The sequence below is a fragment of the Bidens hawaiensis genome, unplaced genomic scaffold, assembly GCF_021521415.1.
Source record: "Bidens hawaiensis isolate Kalapana, Puna unplaced genomic scaffold, B.hawaiensis_p1.1 tig00015640_1, whole genome shotgun sequence".
NCBI lineage: Eukaryota > Viridiplantae > Streptophyta > Magnoliopsida > Asterales > Asteraceae > Bidens > Bidens hawaiensis.
In genome coordinates, this window is record NW_027492399.1 from 464610 (window position 1) to 475419 (window position 10810).

A 10810-nucleotide genomic window follows, 5' to 3' on the forward strand; every position below is an offset into this window, starting at 1 on the left:
CTGCCAGAAGCCGACAGAAGAGTTACGCAGATCGTAGGCGAAAGCCTCTCGAATTTCAAGTTGGTGATCTTGTTCTCCTCAAAGTGTCGCCCTGGAAAGGTGTTGTCCGCTTTGGGAAGAAGGGTAAGCTTGCTCCTCGTTATGTTGGTCCATTCAAGATTCTCGCGCGTGTGGGAAAAGTTGCCTACAGACTTGACCTGCCGCCCGCGCTCAGTAATGTGCATCCAACGTTCCATGTATCCAATCTCAAGAAGTGTTTAGCTGACGAGAACCTTCACATTTCACTCGATGAAGTTCAAGTTGATGAATCTATGCATTTCGTTGAGAAGCCTGTTGAGATTATGGATCGCGAGGTTAAGCAAACCAAGCGCAGTCGTATCCCTATCGTGAAAGTTCGTTGGGAGTCCAAGCGCGGAGCCGAGTTTACATGGGAAAGGGAAGATCAAATGAAGATCAAGTACCCGCACCTGTTCTCTGCGCAACCTACTTCGAGATAAATTTCGGGACGAAATTTCTTAAAGTAGGGGAGACTGTGACATCTGCCTGATCCGACCCGACCCAGGTACCCGTTTCTCTGACCCGATCTCTTTCTTTTATGATTTAATATTTATTTATACTTATATTTTACTTTTAATAATAATAATATATTTTCCTTCCCACCTTTTTCTCTCTCTTTCTTTCCGCCGTCCCCTCCCCCTTCCTTCTCTCTTTCCGCCTTCTTTTCCCTCTTGTCGCCGTCCCGCCCTTAAGCCTTGTTTCCCTCAACTCTTTGCTTGTCCTTTGGTTCTTCCCGCCTAAGGATGTCTGCAGCTCCACGCGCCAGACTCCATGTTCCTGCGATGCGTGAAGAGAACTCTTCTCGCAGCGCGCTAAGAATGCATGTTCTTCCCGCAATGCGCTAAGAATGTATGTTCTTCCCGCGATGCGCTTAGAATTCTTGTTCTTCACGCAGCACGCTAAGGATTGTTGTGCCAGCCTTCGCGCTCGCGCACTCAGCCTTCCCGCGCTTAACCCTTGTATCTTCTGTTTAGCCGTTTGCTTTTGTGTTGTCTTATCTTTTGAGCCGTTGACCTAACCCATCTAATGTCTGAATAGTTACTTTCGGCGCAGCATGCGCACCAACCCCATTGGTTGACAGATAAAGTGACTGACATAATCTTTTGAGATCTGCTTTTGCCATGCTTGACCAGTACCTTTATCTGATCCGCCCATGCTTTTTACTGTTCCCTGTCAGCTTTATCTTGCCCCCTGCAGCTGCCATATCTTTTGATATCTTTACTTTTCAGAACTTTTTACCGTTGATATCTTTTCTTTTACTTTTTGAGATCTTTTCCCCTTTTTCTAGGGTTTATGTCTCCTAGGGTTTCTCTATAAGTAATAATAATATTTTCCTAACACTTCACACACAAAACACTTAATCTCTCTTATTATCTCTTCCTCCCTTTTTGCTCTCTGCCGTTGTCCTCCTGCCGTCTCCTCTCTTGCCTCCGTCTTCCTCCTTGTTCTTCCCTGCTTTTCCGGTAATATATATATATTATATATAATAATTTACTTATTAATTATGCTAACTTATAATCAAGACTTAAAACAGATCATTAAAACAATAATCTTATTTATAGGTTAACTTGTGCTTGTTTAAAGTTGGTTCTTGCTTTATCTTACACCGCATCGTTTATCAAGTGAGTTATCTCGTATCTAATCCCTTTTTATTTTAAATGCTTTGGGATGTTCATGTGTTCATACAAAACTTGAGTCTTAAACTGTTTATGAACTTTAGTCGCGCAGTATCCCATGTGTTGAGGACGTAGACTTGGCTGTTTATTTGTATGTGTGGATCATTAACCGTATGGACGGTCTATTCCGCAGTTTTCATGGTACCATTAGATGAACACGGGAGAACATTCGTTTATGATTTTCTCTTTTGTTTACACATGCACAGTTAGTCTTGTTTGTGAGCTCAATTGTGAGCACTGGCAGTCTTGTCTCTTAGAGTTGGTCCCGATCAGATTACACCCTTGTTGAAAACCAGACATACACATGTTGCGCGCAGATTTATTGTTATCTATGTATTGTATTAAACTTGATTTCTCACCAACACGCAAGTGTTTGACGTTTATTTTAACACATGTTCAGGTTTGCAGTAGCTGTTTTGGAGCTTGTGGACACGTAGGACGTTTTTTACTTTTGGACCTAGAATTAAAATGTATCAGGACAAGTTAATGATGTTTGAATGTTATAATTTAAAATATATTGATTTATGTTTGATTTATGTTCTATATTTTCCCCGCTGCGCGTGCGCGATAAAATGTGTATTAATAAATATTGACACCAATAGTGTCGCGAGTAATGAAGCAATATGTGGCGCCCCGATGTATAATCCGCCTTTGGTCGGGGTGTTACAGTCGGCACTGGACCAAGCGATGTTCTATTCGGGGTCGCAACAATCATCCGGCTTTCAACCATCCAACATACAACCGTCTCCTAACTTTGTTGTTCCGGAGACACAAGAACCAGAAGGTGAAGCTGCGGGACAAAGAAGACGCGTCCACCGGAAAAAACAAGTTGCAACGGACGGGTCGGGTTCGGCTTCGACTGGAAGGACGAAACGGAAAACCACTCCGTGGTCATCGGATGAGAAGGAAGCCCTGTGTCGGACTGGAAGGACGAAACGGAAAAACAAGCGATGTTTTTTTTTAGTACTTTAATTTTTTTTTTAGATATTAATGTGTTTTTTTAATTAATGTGTGTTTTTTTAAATAATTTATGAGTTTTTTTAATAATACGTTTTTTAATACATTTATAAAAAAATAAAAAAAAACCGCTCGCGCCCCCTCTCGCGCCCCTCCACACCATGTCCCGGGGCGCGAGCACCACAACCAACACCCATCTTATCAAGTTTCTCTCTCTGCCACACGTCACAATATTATTGGCTGGCGCCCCCACTCGCGCCCCCTCTCGCGCCCCCCACACCCCTCAGCCTAACCAACCACACACCCACACCTGTCCAAAACATCCCATTCAATTTACCAAAACACCCCTTCCCACACAGTTTCAAATAATAATATTCGTTCGCCATAAATAGAACAACAAACAAACCCTCACTCTCACTCTCACTCTCACTCTCACTCTCTAGGTTTTCTGCAACACGCCAAACTCATCATCTCCTTCTGCTTATTATTATTATTATTATTATTATTATTATTATTATTCTGTTCATCCTGTAACCTGTTGTTCAGACTGTATTGTCCATTAGCGAGTCAAACATCTGCAGTAATTTGGTTTGACTACAAATTAGGGATTGTATCGGTTCTGATATGAGGCGGCAGCTGCAACGTTGATCTAACCGTCACGTTTTTGACACTGAATGCTGGAAGGTAGTGTTACGTTTAACCGATTTACATTTCGTTATAGTGATAAGTAATAACTGATTGTGTTAAGGTATTGTGCTGTGTGTGTTTAGGTTAAGTTTTGTGAGAATGTTAGGATGTGTGGAGTTGAAATGTGAGTGATTAAGCTTACGGTTTTGCTAACTGTATGATCCTAGTGGCACGATTTTGACACTGAATGCTGGAAGGTAGTGTTAGGTTTCACCGATTTGCATTTCGTTCTAGTGATAAGTGATAACTGATCGTTTTATGTTGTTGTGCTGTGTGTGCTTGGGTTAAGTTTTGTGAAATTGTTAGGATATGTAGAGTTGAAATGTGAGTGATTAAGCTTAGGGTTTTGCTAACTGTGTTGCCTGTAGTAGCTAGTTTATGATCCGACCGGCACGATTTTGACACTGAATGCTGGAAGGCAGTGTTAGGTTTCACCGATTTGCATTTTGTTCTAGTGATAAGTGATAACTGATCTTTTTGTGTTGCTGTGCTGTGTGTGTTTAGGTTAAGTTTTGTGAAAATGTTAGGAGTTTGTTTATTTTTAGTGAATGTATGTATTGTTTTGTTATTGTAGACCTAATTTGAACAAGCTGTGTATGTAGAGTTGAAATGCGAGTGATTAAGCTTAGGGTTTTGCTAACTGTGTTACCTGTAGTAGCTAGTTTATGATCCAACCGTCACGATTTTGACACTGAATGCTGGAAGGTAGTGTTAGGTTTCATCGATTTGCATTTCGTTGATAACTGATCGGTTTACGTTGCTGTGCTGTGTGTGTTTAGGTTAAGTTTTGTGAAAATGTTAGGAACGTTTTATTTTAAGTGAATGCAATGTATTATTACTGCAGACCTAATTTGAACAAGTTGTGTATGTGGAGTTGAAATGTGAGTGATTAAGCTTAGGGTTTCTGTATTCACATTTCAAGATGTTGAATGTTGGATGCTTATTGATAGAGTTGATTTTGCTTTGTTTTATGAAAGCATATCCCCACAGTCTGATAAGATATCTGAATAAGCTGATTTTGACACTGAATACTGGAAGGTAGTGTTATGTTTCGCCGATTTACATTTACTTCTAGTAATAACTAATCATTTTACGCTATCGTGCTGTGTATTTAGGTTTTAGGAACTTTTTACATTTAGTGAATGCATGTATTATTGTTGTAGTTTGTATGAACAAGCTGTGCATGTAGAGTTCAAATGTGAATGATTAAGCTTAGGGTTTCCGTATTCACATTTCGAGGTTTTTTTGTTATGCTGAATGCTGCATGCCTATTGATAGAGTTGATTTTGTTTTGTTTTGTTTTATGAAAGCATAACCACACATTCTGATAAGATATCTGAATAAGCTGATTTTGACACTAAATGGAGGATGGTAGTGATAGGTTTTCGTTTCCACGTTTACTTGTAGTAATAACTGATTAATATACGTTACTGTGCTTTGTGTTTAGGTTAAATTTTATAAAAATGTTAGGAACTTTTTATTTTTAGTGAATGCATGTATTATTATTGTAGTTTGTATGAAATGCTTGTAGATCTATTTTGAAAAAAATTGTGTATGTAGAGTTGAAACGTGAGTGATTAAGCTTAAGGTTTTGCTAACTATGTTACCTGTAGTGCTAGTTTATGTACTCACATTTCAAGTGTTTTTATCCTGTTGAATGTTGGATGCCTATTGATAGAGTTGATTTTGTTTTGTTTTATGAAAGGATAACCACACAGTCTGATAAGATATCTGAATAAGCTGATTTTGACACTGGATGGAGGAAGGCAGTGATAGGTTCTCGTTTCCACGTTTACGTGTAGTAATAACTGATTAATTTACGTTATTGTGCTTTGTAGGTTTTATTTTGTAAAAATGTTAGAAACGTTTTATTTTTAGTGACTGTAATGTATTGTTATTGTAGTTTGGATGAAATGATTATAGATCTATTCATAGTTATTAAAAGCCCTCGCTTCTTGCGCCTAGGCCCATTTTTCAGACAATGCTCAATAAATGCGCTTCTAGTTCCTAGGCGAGCGCTTTGGCATTGTTTAGGACAGGAACATGAGAAGGCAAAAAGAAACACAAGGAGTGTTATTGAAACTTAGATCTAGGAGAGGTAAAAGGAACTACCTTCAACATTTTGTTATTCAAGTTTTGGAATTACATTTGAATCTTGACTATTTTAGAACTTTTGGTGCTAGTTAGATGATATTAATTGTTATATATAGCTTTTATTTATTTTATTTGAAGAATAATATTATTTTTCATATACATAATATAATTTTTATCTTTTATTTAAGCGCGCTTTTTTTTTATTAGGCCCTCGCTTTTTTTGCGCCTAGGCCCCAGACGACTCCTATGCGCCTTGAGTGCGCCTATCGCAATTAATAACTATGGATCTATTTTGAACAAGTTGTGTATGTAGAGTTGAAATGTGAGTGATTAAGCTTAGGGTTTTGCTAAATGGTGTTACTTGTAGTGGCTAGTAGGGCTGCAAACGAACCGAACGAACAAGAACAAGTTACAAGGCCTTGTTCATGTTCGTTTGCTAAGGAAATACTGTGTTCATGAACGGTTCACAAACCCTTACAGAACGAGATTTTACAGCCCTAGTAGCTATTATATGTATCACATTTCAAGGTTTTTATATCTTGTTGAATATTGGACGCCTGTTGATAAGAGTTGATTTGGTAAGATTGCTGCCTCACTTTCGTAATTTTACTTGTAGTAGCTTATGTAATCGCCAAATTGTGTAGTAGCTGGTGATTTGTGCTTGATTCTGAGATGATTTGACTTGGTTTTGGCTTGTATTTCTTTTATGGTTAACCATGATGTAGTGTATATAAATTGAGGTTCTCCCTTGTAAACTAGTATGAAATCTTAACCACACATTTTGATACTAACAGGTTAAGATATCTGAATGAGCTGATTCTATGGAGTCATGAATCATGAAATTTTCATACTTGGAAAGTAGAATGGTGTGCTAATCTATGAAAACATAAGCCGTAGTCTGTAGCAGTGTGTGGATTTACATACACTTTTAGAATAGACACAAAGTTAACATTGCATATTTGCGTGTGATCATTGGTTTCAGATACCACTGAATGAACCAATACGTTGTTTATTCTAAGAGAGGCCTATTGTTTATGCATTATGTCATCTCTGTGTCACAGTGTTCCAAAATAAAAGCATTTTTTTTGCATGTTCTTTTTAGGACTTGGTTTTACTAGTTTCAAATAGCTGTGTCACAGCGTTCCAAAATAAAAGCATCATTTTTGCATATTCTTTTTAGGACTTGGTTTTACTAGTTTCAAATAGCAAATATATGAGAAAAACAAAGTTATTTTGTTGCTTGAAAATAAGGGCATAGCTATTTGAAAAACAAGAATCTTCTAAGAGGGTGTTGATATTCTAACTGGCATGACTTTTATCATAATGATTTTATGTGCTACATTATATTATATTGAATGATAAATTGTACAAGTACTTATGTCTAAAATAGTTTGTTTGAAGTGTTGAACCGCAGGAATATGCCAATGGATTATGATGACAGTGAGTTCAGCATCCACAATGTTGAGTTAACCGAAGAAGGAAGCTCCACAGTTTCTTCTGTTTTGCCCCCGTATGACTATGAAGACGCGGGACATTTAAGCTTTGATAGTTTGGTTGAGAACGAGGTTTTTCTTGGTATCACTGGTCAGGAAGACAATCAGTGGATTGAAGAGTACTCACGTGGTACTAGTTCAAATGTGGTAGAATCAAGACATGGCAATGTATGGTCTGAAGCAGCTTCTTCAGAGTCGGTTGAAATGCTTCTAAAATCAGTTGACCAAGGGACCTTGGTCACCGAATCAAGTGATGAGCCTGGTAACTTAGCTACGAAGCTGGACCCTATTTTGAAGCATTTTCACCATACCCTAAAAGCAATGGTAACAAACCAGGAAGAAGTGGGCCCTTTGGCAACCGAAGAATTGGATGTGAGTGACAAACCTGGTAGTTTGGCCACACATATGGATACTAATTTGAAGCACGATGATGAATTCAGTCATGCACTAGAAACAATGGTAGCAAAAAAGGTAGAAGGGTTCTTGGCAACTGAAGAGTTAGATGTGAGTGATGAACCTGGTAGTTTATCTATAAATCTGGAACCTAATTTGAAACAAGAGGAACAAAATAATCAACCCCAAGAAGCAATGGTAACAAACAAGGAAGAGGGGGTCTTGGCAACTAGAGAATTGAATGTGAGTGATGAACCTGGTTGTTTGGCTACACATATGGATCCTAATTTGAAGCAAGATGATGAATTCAGTCATGCACTAGAAAAAATGGTAGCACAAAAGGTAGAAGGGTTCTTGGCAACTGAAGAGTTAGATGTGAGTGATGAACCTGATAGTTTATCAATAAATCTGAACCCTAATTTGAAACAACAGGATGAAAATAATCATGCCCAAGACGCAATGATAACAAACAAGGAAGAAGAGGGGGTCTTTCCCACTGAAGAACTGGATGAGAGTGATAAACATGGTAGCTTGGCTACAAATACGGATTCTAGCTTGAAACAAGATGATGAAAGTAATCATGCCCATGAAGCAATGGTGATAGACAAAGAAGTGGTGGTCTTGGCAACTGAAGAGTTGGATGAGAGTGATGAACGTGGTAGCTTGGTTACATATGTGGATTCTAGCTTGAATCAAGATGATGAAACTAATCATGCCCATGAAGCAATGGTGATAGATGAAGAAGTGGGGGCCTTGGTGACTGAAGAATTGAATGCAAGCGGTGAACCTGGTAGCTTAGCTACATATATGGATCCTAATTTGAAGGAAGATGATGGAAATAATCATACCCTAAAAGCAATGATAACAAACAATGAAGAAGAGGTCTTGGCAACTGAAGAATTGGTTGTGAGTGATGAACCTTGTAGCTCATCTATAAATCTGAAACCTAATTTGAAGCAAGATGATGAAAATGATGATGCCCTAGAAGCAATGGTAACAAACAAGGAAGAAGAGGGGGTGTTGGCAACTGAAGAATTAGATGTGAGTGATGAACCTGGTAACTTGGCTACAAATATGGACCCTAATTTGAAACAAGATGATGAAAATAATCATGCCCAAGAAGCAATGGTTACATACAAGGAAGAAGGGGTCTTGGCAACTGAAGAATTGGTTTTGAGTGATGAACATTGTATCTTAGCTACAAACTCGGATCCCGATTTGAACCAAGATGATGTAAAAAATGATGCTCATGAAGCAACGGTGATAAACAAAGAAGTGGGGGCCTTGGTGACTGAAAAATTGGATGCGAGTGATGAACCTGGTAGCTTAGCTACAAATATGGATCCTAGTTTAAATCAAGACGATGGAAATAATCATGCCCAAGAAGCAATGGTAGCAAACAACAAAGAAGAAAAGGTACCGATAACTGGAGAATTGGTTACAAGTGATGATGAACCTGATAGCTTATCTGCAAGTATGGATCCTGTTTTGAAGCAAGATGATGGAAACAATCATGCCCAAGAAGCAATCATGGTAGATAAAGTAGAAGATGGGGTCTTGGAAACTGAAGAATTCGATGTAAGTGATGACCCCGGTAGCTTACCTTTAAGTATGGATACTAATTTGAAGCAAGATGATGGGAACAATTATGCCCAAGAAACAATGGTGACATACAAAGAAGTGTGGGCCTTTGTGACTGAAGAATTGGCTGCGAGTGATGACCCTGATAAGTTAACTACAAATGAGGGTCCAAATATGAAGCAAGATGACGTAAACAGTCATGCCCAAGAAACGATGATAATAAATAAGTCTTACGAAAGCTTCGATTGTGATGAGTTTTATATTACAGTTACTAAAGACTCTCAAGAAGAGACAAAAGTTTCTGGTGGAAAGTTAGGTTCAGATGTTTTAGGTAACGTATGTGATTTTTCTGAGGAAAAAGTTGATGGTATATGTGTTGATGTTAATCATGAAGCTAGAAATTTAGCAGTTGAATTATCTGAAAACAAACTGGAAGAAGATATTTCTACTTCAAAAATAGATAGTGGAAATTTGGATGCAAGTAAGGAATGCTATTTGGAAAGATGTCAGTCAAGTAGTGAGGCCGAGTGTGGCACCAAGAACACGGGTAATCCAGTAGGCAGTCTCACTGCAGTTGAAACTTGTACGAACAGTAATGTGAAGCCTTCAAATGTGGATTCTCTTGATAAGCCACCATTTTCAGTTGACATTCTTGTTGATGAGGAGTCAATGCCAGCAGAGAGTTGTAATTTGCTAATGACAGAAGCTTGTGCTGAAGTTTCTCATGACAGCAAGAGTGCTGCCACTGCTTTTCCTGATACATGTGAACTTAATAATGACTTTATGCATGAGGACTTACCTCCAGTTACTGTTGAGGATGATGGCAAGACAACATCAGAGAATCTTGCTTCTCTAGAATCAAATGTGTGTTCTCCATTAAAGGTGTTGGATGCACAAATTGAGGAATTAGAAAAACCAGACTGTGCTTTTGACCAATCGGAAATGGGTGAAGGAAGAAGCATTAACGCCACAGGTACTAATATGACAAGCACGTGCTCATCAGCTGAATTAATTGCTGGAAACACGGATCTTGTAGCCACTCTGAAAGTTCACAGTGGGGATTCAAGCAAGGACCAGAGCCCTGCTGCTAAGCTTTCTGGTTCAGTGCAGCAGCAGATGAATGATGAAGTACTATCATCTGAGCAACATGGTGGTACTTTGGATATGGACATCGCAGCACTTGATAGCCAACTAGATATTGAATCAGTTTCGACTGCTGAAGGCTGTAAGGCTCAAGGATCTGAAGCTGATATCACCAGTTTGGCTGAACCAGGTATCTCTCTCTCTCTCTCTAGCACACACATATTACGACACATGTACTGATATGACAAATACGTGCTCATCAGCTGAATTGATTGCTGGAAACACGGATCTTGTAGCCACTCCGAATGTTCACAGTGGGGATTCAAACAAGGACCAGAGCCCTGCTGCTAAGCTTCCTGGTTCAGTGCAGCAGCAGATAAATGATGAAGTACAATCATCTGAGCAACATGGTGGTACTTTGGATATGGACGTTGCAGCACTTGATAACCAACAAGATATTGAATCAGTTGCTAAAGACTGTAAGGCTCAAGGATCTGAAGCTGATATCACCATTCTGGCTGAACCAGGTATCCCTCTCTCTCTCTCTACACACACACACATATTATTTAATGAAAAGAGCGAACCAAAAGTATTAAATGCATATTTGCTTCTGTTTCTAATTACTCAACTGGATTTTGCAGCTAATACGTCAAGTGAGCAGCCTGTTTCTACTGCTATGGTGCTTACCACAGAATGCAATGATAGTCATATGGGGCATGATGAAGATAGCTCTGTCTCTATGGATAAACTCCGATCTGTGTCTTCTCTTTTAAATACAATCAGTACTGA

At 38.9% G+C, this 10810-nt stretch overlaps 1 protein-coding gene across 1 annotated transcript; it reads left to right on the plus strand.

The window, feature by feature from the left end:
• Positions 1 to 4049: 4049 nt before the first annotated feature.
• Positions 4050 to 10666, plus strand: LOC143549552 (uncharacterized). Its single transcript, XM_077040438.1, has 4 exons — positions 4050 to 4082; positions 6886 to 10211; positions 10285 to 10548; positions 10599 to 10666. The coding sequence occupies exons 2-4, from the start codon at positions 6890 to 6892 to the stop codon at positions 10664 to 10666; spliced, it is 3654 nt and encodes a 1217-aa protein (XP_076896553.1). The 5' UTR covers positions 4050 to 4082; positions 6886 to 6889.
• The last annotated feature ends 144 nt before the right edge of the window (positions 10667 to 10810 follow it).